Source organism: Mya arenaria, chromosome 11 (assembly GCF_026914265.1).
Source record: "Mya arenaria isolate MELC-2E11 chromosome 11, ASM2691426v1".
In the NCBI taxonomy this organism is placed as follows: domain Eukaryota; kingdom Metazoa; phylum Mollusca; class Bivalvia; order Myida; family Myidae; genus Mya; species Mya arenaria.
In genome coordinates, this window is record NC_069132.1 from 39,372,237 (window position 1) to 39,387,928 (window position 15,692).

Sequence of the window (15,692 nt, forward strand, 5' to 3'; positions counted from 1 at the left end):
AACCGACAGGAGAATAATAACATGTAAAATACCATTGTGTATCGCTATTGCCGACAAAAAATATAATGAAAAAGATAGCGTGTCAATCTCTATTTCCGGCAACAAAAAACTATAATGAAAAGGATCGCATGTCAAATGCCAAAATATTTCACTATTGCCGACAATGAGATTGATAGCATGTCGAATTCCATTTCGTGTAGTTAGTGTCGATAGCATTGGATAACAACAAGAATAATAGCATGTTCATCACTATTGCCGACAACGAGAATAATAGCATGTTCATCACTATTGCCGACAACAAGAATACAAGCATAGGACTGATGGCAAGTCAAATACCAATATAGTTCACCGCCGACGACAACGAACGATAAACGAATGACCTTGTCTTGCAAACACACACACACACTACGATTATGAAGTTGATACGAAGTGAAATGCTCGTTTATGATAATGAGCGAATAATAAATAAATATGGGACTCGCTATGCGAAAATTGTTTCTTAAGAGTTTATATAATACTCATATCATGTTCGGAAGTGCATGTTAACGGCGTGATGTGACGCTGGCAGTATAACGAGCAATGTTTTAAAACATTAAGAGATTGCACCAATTTCCAAAGAAGAACTTCTGTATGTAGGATGATTGTCCAGATAATGTTATCGTCGAAGTAACCGCCGAATTAGACTTGATTTCCGTTTCCGACTTTTCAGTGCGGTTTTCACGACAGTTTGAAACACTTCCGAGATACTACTCATGGACGTTGACGAACACTCTAGGAACGCATCTGCACCAATGTCTTTTGCAAGGTCATTACCTACGCTTGTGGTCACGTGGTCAGTGTTTCCTTCTTCCCGCATGTCCGTTTGGCAACCAATCAAAACGATCGCCTTTTTCCGTTTGGTCAATTGTCTGGCTTCCGGAACCCAAACGTCCTTGACATTTAATAGCGAGTCTTTCTCGAGTACACTGTAGCAGACGACAATTACTTCACTGTCTCTATAGCTGAATGCACGAACGCTTTCATAGTCATGCTGGAAGATAGAATGATAAAACATATTTATTAAACATGTAATACTTCAACCAAATGTTTTCCTATTAAAGATGCACTCTTATTACCAAAACAGATTTACCACAATTAATAATATTGTTTTAATACTCAAAACAGGATGAATAAATGACGGATACCGAGTTTATTTTGAAAGTAACGACCATAAAAAACATGGTATTCTACCTTAGGAGACTATGGGACTATTAACAGTAAATCTTTTAGCATTCACCAATCATTTATTCTGCTATTAAATACACGATTACAATCTTGATATTAGAAATTAATATTTTCCATAAATGCATTATTTAGTAAGTAGATGAAAGTTTATCAGTCAAATTTAATGTTTGTTATACATGTGTATGTATTGATTTTGAATAAGAGTGTCACTTTATACATCTTATACTTCAACCAACTGTTTTCTTATTAATTATCATCAATTTTCTAGCGATGCGAAAACCTTGTTTATTCTAATTCAAATACACACGTCACAAGTAAATATCAAGAATACTTTTAAAATAGAATATTATGAAATGATTGATGAATGTTCAAATAAACAGGCCCCAATTTCTCGAATAACCTTAAGTCCTTCATTTAAAACAAGAATAAGTGAAGCTTGCTATTTTTTGTTTTAGTATAAAAAATGCGATGTGCTCTATCTGTAAACTATTTTTATGATCAAGATTAAAAATGGTTTTGTTTATAATTCAAAATCAAGTTTTAGCAGATACTTTGGCTGAATTCAGTATGATACATAAACATGTTCCGCTTTAGATGTTTCGTAAAACTGTGGACTGTATTGCCAATAGCTTCGGAAAACCAAAAAACGCAGAAAAGCTTGCTTAAGGTATTTTAAGAAAATGGGGCCAGTGCTCCCATGATATTTTGACCAAGGCCATCAACGTCATATGATCTGGGATGAACCTTTAAAGTCATAAAGACAGATAAACTCATGACTTTAGCCTCAATTGTCAGTACTATTTATTCGTTTTATCTGATATATTTACTTTCCTATCAGCGTTATCATAATTATATTACACAAAGAGGACATAGTTGTTGCGGACTTCACGGATATGAAATACCCACATGATTTTACAGTCTAGATATTAGGATAAATATATACACCCAATGATATTGCGGTTTTTGTTTTGTTTGTTTTCATTTTCTCTTTTCCCTGATGAAAATCACAGAAAGCCGTCAGCATCGCAAAATGAATACACACTGTTTTAGGTACTACAAAGCGAGATTAAAAATATCTACAGGCCTTCACCTATGAAAAACCTGATCATACAACTTTTCCTATCAAGTGCTTGTCTCATGACAAGTCTTGTTTTGTGGTTTTATACAATAAAACATTTTTCTTCATCTTGACTTTGAAATTGGATATATTTATATCTTTCGTGAGATAATTCTTCTTTAAATAAAACTGATTGGATTGTCGGTAAAAATTCAAAATATCAAAATAACATCGTTATACTACACGTGGGAGTCTGCAAGCTATTGTCTCATTATAGGACAAATAACTCTTATATTTCACACCTTTTAAGAGTGACTTTAATCATATCATTTAATGAAAATGAAATTCAAGCAAAAACATGCGTTCTGGAAAACCTTTATTGCTACAAATGGAAAGTTTCCATTAAATGGACTTTTAAATGAAAATTATGACAGTCGGGAAATTAAAAAGAAATATGTCTAATTTGATGAAACAAGGGTCGAATTATTAGTTAATATTGTTCGAGTGCTTTTGTACTGACTGTAGGAAAAATTAAAAAGAATCTGCAATTAGCCACATGTCATTGTAATCGTATGCGGCAGACGTTGATGATGATGATGATGATGATGATGATGATGATGATGATGATGATGATGATGATGATGATGATGATGATGATAATAATGACCAAAATGTTCCAAGAAAAAATCATTATTTACCTGTCCGGCTGAGTCAAAGATGCTGACTGTGTATGCTTCTCCATGGACACTAACCGAACCTGCAAAACAAAGAGAACAATTTAACCCTCTGGGTAACACGATCACAGACACGCTTTTATATCAGTATGACGGCAGTTCCAGGAAATATTTTGTTTCAATATGTTCAGAGCATGCATGTTTTTCACCTTTTTAATTCACTCATTTCCAGTGAAAACCAGCTGCGGTTAGTAACAATGCAGCTTTCGCAAATCTTGGTTACGTGGCGTTAAAGTGCGAAGAAATATGACGTGTTCAGAATGTATTCAGATCACATGGACACCAAGTGTAGTCTTATGTTATATGTGAAACGGGCCTGAGGCTTATGATATGCTTTGCATTAGCCATAAAACATGACGTGATTATAAAATGCCATTATAAAAGCTATAATTTCTCATAATGCGTCTGCATATGCTTGCATAATATAAGGAATATTGTACAATATAAGAAGCCGTATGGCGCAATATTGTAAGATGTGGTGTATATTTCTGTACGGGCGTGGCATCTTCAGAAATACATACAGATAGACACGCACTATTGCAAGCCATTAAATATTACTGTTACCAGAGATAATATAAGTAATGATTATATATTAGCACGCACAACCCATGTTCAGTAAACAATAGCACTCATACAACATTTATCACACCCAAACACATAGGTGAAATTTGGATGCCTTGTGACCACCACCCACCACCCCCCAAAAGAATATTTTTTCACTGTAAATGATATATAAAAAGCGGGGAAAATATTCCTTCAAAGACTGCATCATCAACGTATTGTATTAAGGAAAACTGAACATTAGTTATCCAGCTTATTTGTTGTTCGAATTGCCTTAGTAATATAGGAACACTTAAAATATCAATGCAGTAAGTCATGTAAAACAATCGTAACCAACTTACCAGCATAGTCGTCAAAGACGGTGGCGACGTACTCTTGATCCGGCGGCTCTCGGTTGACAAACGCTAACGCCATTGACGTCTTTCCTACCATACCGTCACCCACCAACGTGCAAGGGACGACGTTGACGTTCGTCTTATCATTTTTCATAACCATTGTGAGGCAACTCGTTTACTTAAGTTTCTTTTGTAAGTCTAAATAATAGTTCTCAACAGACCGTTCATCAGGGTGTTTTGTAGCTAAGTATATCCTTTTCTTATATATGTAAGTACACTGTTAGCTCTATGCTGCCTTCTTAAACTTAAGTTATCTAAGCCTTTATGACAATTCTGTAATGCTTGTTGCACAGATACGGAAACCATCCAATCTCCAATACTGACAGTGTTCAAAACAAAGTCGCACAGGCAACGGATAGATATGTGATTGTAGTAGCTGATAGTATGTCACAACACTTTATATACATACTGTTAATAGATTCCCAATACCAACCAATGAAAGCGCAGCTTTTATTTCAAATATGAGTCAATCCGCAATATTGACCAATAAAAACGTCGCTTTCATTTAAAAATACGTAGAATAGATATCGGCATGTGAAAATATTTCATATGACTGACAAATGCATGTCAAGTGTTCCTTCAGCCAACTTGATACTAATTTTCGAAAACCGGGAAGGATAATTGCGTTATCGTTTGATAAAGAAATAAACTAGCTAGTTCATTGATACTATAGTAAATATTAGGACGTTTTATCAAAAGAGCGTATATATGTTTATGTTTAATTTCGTTTCATTTTATTTATTAAACTAAAATCGTTTTGCAATCAAATTTGTATTTTGTAAAACGTTGAATATTTTAAAACTTTTGGCGTTTTTCGGGTTCATCTTTACCCTTGGGTTATAGCAACAAAAACTAAACACTTGCTCTATTCATGACAATGACATTTCATATTTGAGAAGTATTTAAATGGTTTAAAAAGCTGTACTAATACTATAGTCAGTGTTGCAAACTCGGCCTTTGCTATTTTTTAAACAATGTTTGTTGGTTAAATTCTGAACCGTATTCATTTTTGTTCAGCTCGCAGACGAAATATGGTTTTGATCAGAAATATAAATATGATGATGGCTACAGTTATATCAGTTGTTCATAGTCATGTGTGGATGTCGCTGGCTATGTGATCTTCTCTGTTGTTCTGTTTGTATCTCACATTCAAACCTATTGTGTTATCGTTGTTTATATTATATTTAATATTTTGAACATGTAATGAGGAATACGTTTGTGTTCAAGTTTCTAAATACATGTTTTGACTCTTGAAAGACTTGAATCTGTCATTTTCCCATGGTCATGGGTAAATGTCGCTGGCTAAGTGATGTATTCTATTGTTCTGTATTTTTCCATAAGTCATGTGTACATGTCGCTGGATCATGGCTATTGTTATCTCATTTTCCAATGATCCATGACTGGCTTTGCAACGTTCTCTATATGTTGATTTTCCATGATCATGTGTGCATACCGACTGCTACGCGATGTTCTCTATATTATGTAAAAGTTACATATCAGTAATGCATCAGCCAATTGTAACCACGCCCCCAGGTCCGGAGAAAAGCGGGGACTTTGACTTTCGGTCCAACCAAGCCCGGGTAAAATCCCCGTCCTGCGGGGACGAACTGCTGGTAAAATCCCCTTCAAATGCCCCCGCACCCCAGGGACCCAAGGTATGTCAATTCCGCACTATTTTTGGAGCGAAAAAACCCCCACCGCATTCAGCCGGCACTGCGAGAGCACCTGGAAGGTAAAAACACGACCAATATCCCCGGCTATCCCCGGTATACCCTCGGATCGGGGTGGGGGCGTGGCTACAATTGACTGGTGCATAAAATTGGGTCGGAATCGAAAACTCCGACCCGAGGGGCCGCGCGTAAGCCGGAATTGCAGCGTGCTCAAGTATTGGAGCTTTAGATCCGGATTTGAGAAAAAAATTCACGTAGGAAAGAGTTCTTATAAATTTTACCGAAATGCGCGTGCGGAATTGTTAATTGACGTCATGACTTGTAGTAATTTTAAATCAATGTTGACTATGTGATTATTTATTTGCCCCTTTAGTTAAAACTATTGTATATTCATATATTGGATTAAGCTTTATGGAAATGAAAAAAAACAACAACAACAAAAAACCTCGAGTACTGTAAATAATGGTTTGTGGTTTTCTTGGGGTCATATGTGTGAATTGCTGTCTAGGTAAATGTCCTCTTTTCATAGATTAAGGGTTTAGATGTCCAACATTTTTCAAATGGCGGGGGGGGGGGGGACGGGGGGATTTGGGGCAAGTATACCATTGAAGGCAAATCTGCCCCTCGGGTATTCTTTGAACGCGTTTATATGTCAATTGGAAAAAATAGTAATATGAATAAAATGCCAATAGTTTGTGATTAAACATAATAATGATAAAGCTATTCCAAACTATACGCGATATTGTATTGCAGTAAGTTTGGGAAAAGAAATAAAAAGAAATCAGTGTGTCTTTCAAAACAAATAGTGTAAGACTGTCAGAAAACTTTTCAACTGGCCGAGTTCATGTTTTACGAATTCATTCTTAAACAAATCAAGAATCTTTTAAAGTTGATAACTTCACAGTTTCAGCTGAAAAAGAAGTGATATACCAGTTTAGCACTACGTTTTGTTAGTTTACATACACGTGTCTTAAACAAAGACAAATAACGATTTTCCGTTAGGGATATCGAAGGTGCAAATTCGAAAAGGTTCGACGTTAAAAGAAAAGGAAGTACAAAGGCGAAAGAGTAAGGGGCGAGGGCGAATACGAAGTAACTTCGCTCCTCCGCCTTCGTCCCTTCGCGTTCTTACGTTTGTGTCTTCGTGTCTTCGCCTTCGTCCCTTCGTATTCATCCCTTCGCGTTCTTACGTTTGTGTCTTCGTGTCTTTGCATTCGTCCCTTCGCGTTCGTCCCTTCGCGTTCTTACGTTTGTGTCTTCGTGTCTTCGCCTTCGTCCCTTCGTATTCATCCCTTCGCGTTCTTACGTTTGTGTCTTTGTGTCTTCGCATTCGTCCCTTCGCCTTCGTCCCTCGCGTTCTTTCGTTTGTGTCTTCGCCTTCGTCCCTTCGCGTTCGTCCCTTCGCGTTCTTACGTTTGTGTCTTTGTGTCTTCGCATTCGTCCCTTCGCCTTCGTCCCTTCGCGTTCTTACGTTTGTGTCTTCGTGTCTTCGCCTTCGTCCCTTCGTAGTCATCCCTTCGCGTTCTTACGTTTGTGTCTTCGTGTCTTCGCATTCGTCCCTTCGCCTTCGTCCCTCGCGTTCTTTCGTTTGTGTCTTCGCCTTCGTCCCTTCGCGTTCTTACGTTTGTGTCTTCGCCTTCGTCCCTTCGAGTTCTTACGTTTGTGTCTTCGCCTTCGTCCCTTCGCGTTCTTACGTTTGTGTCTTCGCCTTCGTCCCTTCGCGTTCTTACGTTTGTGTCTTCGTGTCTTCGCCTTCGTCCCTTCGTGTTCTTACGTTTGTGTCTTCGCCTTCGTCCCTCGCGTTCTTACGTTTGTGTCTTCGTGTCTTCGCCTTCGTCCCTTCGCGTTCTTACGTTTGTGTCTTCGCCTTCGTCCCTTCGCGTTCTTACGTTTGTGTCTTCTCCTTCGTCCCTTCGCGTTCTTACGTTTGTGTCTTCGTGTATTCGCCGTCGTCCCTGTGCGTCTTTCGCTCTTTCGCGTGAAAGTTTAGACACGATGGCCCTAACGGACCACTGGATTTACCTTCGCTCCTTCGCCCTGTACTTTCGCCCTTGTGTCTTCGCGTCTTCGCCGTCGCCTTCGAACTTTTGCGTCTTAGCAGTTAACCCGTCCTTCTTCGTTCTTCGTTCGCGTAGGGGCGAAGACACGATGGTCCTAACGGAGCACCTTACGTTCATAATACACAAACTTAAACACTGGTTAGCATAGTATAACATAACATTAACATAGTATTTCAAATCTTTGAGGAATATCTTAAAATGTTTGACAGAATAAATGAGTTTTTAAATCTAACAATTTTATTTACTTATTTTGTTTTATTTGTGAATTATTTTCTATAAGCCCTTGCCAAGGGTAAATTTACCCCTGTGGATATTTGCTCCTATAGAGACATATTTGCCCGTGGGGGTTAACCTCATCTAATACCCGACCTAATAGATAAGTAGCAACAGTTTCACCAGAGAATCAAACTACAATATAGTTTGCTTAAAATAATAAAAAAATATACATACGCATTCAGAATGGTGAACTATTAAATTAACATTTGAAATTATACGATGTCAAGTACAATTTTTAAATTAGACACTTCTAGTACACCTGGGTCCCTAAAAACACATCAAAGACGTCATAGTATGTCCGAATTTAAACCTGGTCAAGGATAACGCATAACGGAAGACGAGGCGTTAATAGGGTTTGGACAAATATGAAGGTTCTCAACTTTGTGTTAATATACCATTCCTATAAATGAACAGTTAACTTGAGTGTGTATGATAAAGCTGCCAATGTTTTTTTTTGTTTGCTAATAGCATCTTAGCGGGTGGTGTGCGGTTGAAATAACCTTCCTTGTTAATGTATGACAATATAGGTGAATGTTTCATGTACTTTTTAAGGAAGTATACGCCAGGCGTGTACCCAATAGCGGATTTAGAGGGGGCGCACCCGGCGCGGGCCCTCTCAAACATCCAAGATTGCTTTTTTATTAATATGGGAGGAAAAACTAATAAAATACGCTATTAATGCGCCATTTAATTCCGACTACAAATAGTTAAAATTTTCTTGATGGAGTAACCCAAGATGCCCATGCAAACATTTTATGCCACATAATTTCGATTCTGAGGGAGGGGCGCAACCTTTTAAGTTACGCCCCTTCTAACGTCAATTCTGTAACCGCCCCTGGTACCTGAAGCATTTTGAAATGTACGCTCGTTTATGTAAGTGAATCGTGACAATGTGACGGTTTTTAATTGATGTGGTCAGAAAATGTAATATGTTTGAGTTCTGAAGGGGTAAACACTTTGAAGAGAACAGTAATGAAATAAGCATACTTTCAAGCAATCCGAATGCAAACGTTTAGTAAAAATAAAGTGTAACCAGTCAAATGTTGCATGTTGATACCACAGTTGCCTGTTGTATTTGGACTGCAGTAATGGCCAGTCGAGCTAATTGATTCGAGTGATTCACCTAGGATGATCTCTTGGTCTGAAAATTATATAACAAATGTTCTTGTACTCTGTTATACACACAATAAACAAATAACCCACCTCTGGTCGTATAATTATACATATTAGATACCTCGCATGCATTTTCATGGAGAAGGGAGCTTCTCCATGCTCAACAATCACAGACTAGTCATAAGCCTTTGCTTATTTTTTCGAATTGGATATTTTAAGATGCGCTCGTACTGCCAAATATGATTTACCACAATTAATAACGTTGTTTTGATATTACATAAAGGATGAATATATGTCGGAAACAAACGTTCTTATGAAGGATACCGAGTTTAATTTGATAGAAATGAGCATAAAACACCGTATTTCTACCTTATGAGACTATTATAGCATATCACAGTAAATCTTTTAGCATTCACCAATCATTTAATATTTTTGCCCTTCTGTTATTAAATACACGTTTACAATCATGTTATCAGTATTTAATATTTTTCATAAATGCATTATTTAGTAAGTAATTTTATCAGTCAAAAATTATGTTTGTTTTACATATGTATGCATTGATTTTGAATAAGATTGTCACTTTAAGCACTTGTCTTTTCAGGGAACCCAAAATTGATTTGTACGCCCGGGCGAACTGGCGTATGCCTAAGTACGCACATGCACGCACTGACAGAATTTTTCCTACACTCAAAGACCTTCAGGTGTTGCAACATCATTGCAGAAGGCTTTGTCATATACTCTTATGGAAAGTTTTTTTTACCTATAGGAGGGTTTGTGTTAAACAAAGCTTTATGGGAAATTTCCATGTTGTTTACCGTATTGAAATAGGTGGAGCATTTAAACCAACGAAAGATTGGATATGGACGATAAGTAAGTTCCTTATTCCTTATTACTTATTCCTTATTTCTTTTTTCGAATAAGGAATAGGGAACTGGTCCCTTATTCCTTATTCAAAATAAATAATTGTAGATATGCATAAAATCACTTCTTTGTGATATTTTCATCACAATTAAACTTTGTGAATAAAATAATGCACGATAATAGAAAAATCGAATAAGGAATAAGGAACTAGTTCCCTATTCCTTATTCAAACTCGGATAAGGAATAAAAACTTTTTAAGTAATACATTTGTTTTCCAATAACTATGCAGAAGTGGTCTACATAAAAAGTTTACAGAAATGCATTGTCTATTCAAGAAGGTTTTAGTGCTTCAAGTGCTTTAAAAACGTTCCAAAAACCGAATAAGTAACAGAATTTACGAAAAACCTCAATTTCAAAGTGCTTAATTTGCTAGTTTTTTGAAGAAATATAAAAAAATAATCCTTTTAAACAACTTGAATAAATGCATTAACATATTTAAAGGGATGGAGAGTTTCAATTTCTTTATAACGCGCACTAAGTCGAATAAGGAATAAGGAACTAGTTCCCTATTCCTTATTCAAACTCGAATAAGGAACAGAAACGGTGAATTTTCAACTTTTTAATTAAGACATATTTTGATCAAATAACTATGCAGAAGTGGTCTACATAAACAGTTTATAGAAATGCATTGTCTATTCAAGACAGTTTTAGTACTTAAAGTGCTTTAAAAACGCTCCAAACTCCGAATAAGGAACAGAAATCTGGAAAACGTTTTCAAGATTTCTGTTCCTTATTCGGAGTTTGGTACGTTTTAAAGCACTAAAACTCTCTTGAATAGACAATGCATTTCTTTAACCTTTTTATATAGACAACTTTTGCATAGTTATTTTGTCGAAAAGTGATAAAACGAGTAAGTTAACATTTTGAAGTTTTCCAGATTTCTGTTCCTTATTCGGAGTTTGGAGCGTTTTTAAAGCACTTTAAGTACTAAAACTGTCTTGAATAGACAATGCATTTCTATAAACTTTTTATGTAGTCCACTTCTGCATAGTTATTTGATCAAAATATGTCTTAATTAAAATGTTGAAAATTCACCGTTTCTGTTCCTTATTCGAGTTTGAATAAGGAATAGGGAACTAGTTCCTTATTCCTTATTCGACTTAGTGTGCGTTATAAAGAAATTGAAACTCTCCATCCCTTTAAATAAGTAAATGCATTTATTCAAGTTGTTTAAAAAGATTAATTTTTAATATTTCTTCAAAAAACTAGCAAATTAAGCACTTTGAAATCGAGGTTTTTTCGTAAATGATGTTACTTATTCGGTTTTTGGAACGTTTTTAAAGCACTTGAAGCACTAAAACCTTCTTGAATAGACAATGCATTTCTGTAAACTTTTTATGTAGACCACTTCTGCATAGTTATTGGAAAACAAATGTATTACTTAAAAAGTTTTTATTCCTTATCCGAGTTTGAATAAGGAATAGGGAACTAGTTCCTTATTCCTTATTCGATTTTTCTATTATCGTGCATTATTTTATTCACAAAGTTGTTTAATTGTGATGAAAATATCACAAAGAAGTGGTTTTATGCATATCTACAATTATTTATTTTGAATAAGGAATAAGGAACCAGTTCCCTATTCCTTATTCGAAAAAGGAATAAGGAATAAGGAACTAACTTATCGTCCATAGATTGGATGTAGGTTTGAAAATGTGGAAAATTACAAAACGGCTGTGTTTACATATATTTTCCGGCAAATAGATACAAAACTATTGAAACTACTGTAATCGGAAGCACCGTAGGTGTCGACTGAATTGTTTATTAGTGTTTGCCCTATATTTTTAATAGTGTTTGCCCTACATTTTATGCCAATCAGCGGTGCTAGATTTATCTTATTTGTGAATAATCGTTACTTTGCTGAAGACGACTCTCATGATTAAGTAAATTGCTATAACTGCGCATACTTTTCATATACGCGGAGGCACATTTTCACTGTCAACGCTAATTAATTTAAATGACGTCACAATATTTGTTCTTTCTTTTTGGTAGGAAGGTGGGGGTAGAGGGGGGGGGGGGGGGTCAAGCATTGATTTATATGTCTTTTTGACAGGAGCACGGCCTAGCTGTTGCTATTTGAGAGGGTCTTATTCTTAGTCGGTAACAAATCATGAGGTAATTTCGGAACTCCTCAGCTATTTTCTATCGAAAATAACCTCGGATGTAGTTCAAAATAGTTCGTAAAATTCTGAATTATATTCACTAAATGTAGTGTTTTAGCTTGAATTTGTATATCTAAGTTTAAATTGATTGCCAGTGAAGTATTTTCAACATAATTTAATTCCCCAAGAGTTAAGTAATTTAGTTTTTCTGCTTAATTGAAATTACTACGCGATAGATCTGACATTGTAAACCTTCCATTTACATCCGATATTGTGATCGAAAGAAACTGGCCGAAGAGTTCCGAATGCGAGAGTAAGTAACCACGGTCACTTCGCTGCGCTCCCTCATGTAACTTATTTACGAAAAAGTAAACTTATAAACTCTTACCTTTTCGTAAAAAAACTGAACACTTCCCATTCGGAACTCCTCGGCCATTTTCATTGAAAACAACATCAGATGTATATGGACGGTTTACATACTCAGAAATCGGTATGTTTAAGTCGCGTAGTATTTTAATTCAGCAGTTAAACTGAATAACTTAACTTTTGGGAATCTTAATTATGTTTGCAATAATACACTTCACTTGCATTCAATACATATTTAATGCATTAACGAACCGAATGAGTAAGACCCGTATTTATCCGAATCGAACGTTTTTTTAGGCGCAATATTTTTACTTAAACTTTCAATCTACATCTTGCATTTTCAGTCTTAACCGCGCACTTGGTTATGTCTTGAATGTAAGAAGCGTTTTCATTGGATGGCTTTTAATCGACTGTTTCATTGCCTTCCAATGGAATCGGCTTTATGACGTAATTTGGTGGTTTTCAAAAGTGTTTAAAAGTGAATTTACCGCAACCAAAAATACATTCGATTCGGATAAATTCGCGTCAGAATCATCGAATTCACAGCGGTAGGGATGAAATTTCGAATTACTTATTGTAATGCATGCGCTAAGTTTGCATGCCAGTCAGTATTTAAAGCTGCACTCTCACAGATATACCATTTTTACAACTTTATATATATATATATATATATATACATACATATATATATATATATATATATATATATATATATATATATATATATATATATATATATATATATATATGTATATTTGTCTTGGAATGAGCAAAGTTTTGCATAATTATCTGCAAACCAATGATATAAGATTGCTGACAAAAAAATCAAAACGTAGATTTTCATATTTCCGTTCGAAAATTAATGTTTTATGGCTTAACCCTTACTAACTTTTTAAGAAAAATGCATAAAACATATTTTTTATCTTAAATATAAAAATCTGCGAACTAATTTCTTGTCAGCAGTCTGATATAACTGGTTTTCATGGATTCTCGCAAAAATTGGCTCGTTCCAAGACAAAAAAAAATAAAAAAAGTTGTCAAACGTTCAATCTGTGACGGTTCAGCTTTAACGTTTTGGGGGCAGTTTTTTTCGTAGATTTGGAATCACTCCATTGTTTCCTAATGTGCATGTTCAGTGTTGAGTTTTCGCATGTCTGATTATGTAAGCATTTTATCAGGAACTACCATAAACGTTATGCTTTTTCCTGTAGCTTAGTCTTAAACTATCGAACAGTGTACAATGTACAAGATGTCGTACATTATTTGACGTTATTTAGGGTAATGTGGTTTCGGGGATTTTTTGACATGTTTACCTTATATATATATTATGTATGTATTATATGATATTTTTCAAGTAAAACTCTTTGAATTTTATTGAACTGTTATTTTATTACGTTTTAAAAAATATCAAAGGACAGAATGATCATAATTTTTAATTTAGGGCCCAAGCTATGTGACGATCACCTTTGCATTCGAGGTGCTTTCGATCGAAAATGGCCGATATTACGAACGACTTAAGCGAAAAGAAATAACACACATTCAATGAATAAACTACTGAATAAATTGCTGCCTTTTAAGTCACTTCGATTTGCAGAAATTTAAAAAAAAAAAATATTATCAAACTGTTTTAAAATATTACAGACTGAATATTTACAAAAATGCAATAATAGTTTTATTTATGAACGTGTATTTTTTGAAACAGTGAATAACTTTCACAATAAGGACGATAGGCGTTCTTTTTCTTCGTAATCTGCATTTAGCTTTATGCATAATTTATTCAACTATGATTACGATGAAAATGCTGATAAAACGACCTTGTTTACTGCTCAGACGTCACGCACTTTTATAATAAAAGTGTGTCGTATATTTATTAACAACGGACACCTTGTAGGGTCATGTATTGGATACCAGTTTTATATTTCGACATAGTTAGTTTCTAGCGAATGAAGTACAACCACTGTGTCAATTTCATAGTGTTCACGTTACCAGGCACATAACATTGTTTTGTTACAATAACATCTGCACACAACGATTATTATTGAAAGGCAAGGTTCAGTGGCGGATCTAGGATTTTTAGTTAGAGGGGGCGTGCTATTTTCGCTAGAGGGGGCGTAAGTTCTTAAACTGGGATTGAGTACACTGAGTAATAAACTGTAGATGTATCAAATTACTGACTCGGTAATTTGATATATCTACAGTTTATTGAATCATTTAGTATTGATTATATGTAGATCTATGCTAGACTCGAAAATTCTTCATATTTTAACAGTTCTACACTATTTTTCAAACGGTTTTACCAAATACGTGGACAATTTTAGAGTGGGCGCGCGCCGGGTCCGCCCCCGCCTGAATCCGCATATGAGGTTTGCAGTTTTCAATGCTGACTGCAGGCAACACATAAGGACAATAGAAAATCTCATGGAATAATAATATCTTGTTAATGTTTTAATAAAATGTAACATACATTTATCGATTAATAAACACATATTGAAGGCAAGATAATTGCTTAAATCGATTATAAAATTTTAAAAGGAGGATCATTTTTGTACCGTCCAAGGAATATTCAGAAAGGAAAAGGAATAAAAGTCTGAAATATTCATGTGGGCAAAATTCAAATAATAGTTGGCTTGGAATAAATAGTTGCCGTCTGAGCTTTGGCGCTGATAATATAATTCTTCGAGCTTTGAGCCACTTGGGGTGGGTGGGAGGAGGGGTACAAGCTAAGCCAGCGTGATGTGCATAGAGACTGACCTTAGACACTTACCGCACATAAATAAGTTTTTCGGCATCTAATGAAAACAGTGTATGCTCGCTCATAGTTTTCATAGTTTTCACGGTTCCGTGGTCCTAATTGTGGCAAACTTTGTGTGGCACCATTGAAATTTCTTTATTGATTAACTTATTTTTAAAATACACCGATGGTAACATTATTCATGTTGTTTTACAAATAAAAGAAGGCTGGTCAAAATAAAAATAATAATAAAGTTATTGAAACGTATCCATGCGGACTTCCTGTGGGACAATAGGTGTCGGCACACAACGAAATGCTTCCGGGACGATGTATCCCTTCGAGTAGTTCTAAATAACAATGTTTCTTCCCATTAAGGTAGCATTTGTTAATGTATGCATTGCATGTTCACATGTATTTTCAAGTTAACATATGGTTTATTTCATATCGCATCTCTGGTTTCATCTTTGAATCCATCCATCCCCAAA

At 35.4% G+C, this 15,692-nt stretch overlaps 1 protein-coding gene across 1 annotated transcript; it reads right to left on the bottom strand.

Moving 5' to 3' along the window:
- On the bottom strand, positions 1-4,309 carry LOC128209971 (cdc42 homolog). Its single transcript, XM_052914252.1, has 3 exons — positions 3,918-4,309; positions 2,980-3,038; positions 1-1,030 (listed from the first exon to the last, which is right to left on the bottom strand). The coding sequence occupies exons 1-3, from the start codon at positions 4,069-4,071 to the stop codon at positions 656-658; spliced, it is 588 nt and encodes a 195-aa protein (XP_052770212.1). The 5' UTR covers positions 4,072-4,309; the 3' UTR covers positions 1-655.
- Positions 4,310-15,692: the final 11,383 nt, after the last annotated feature.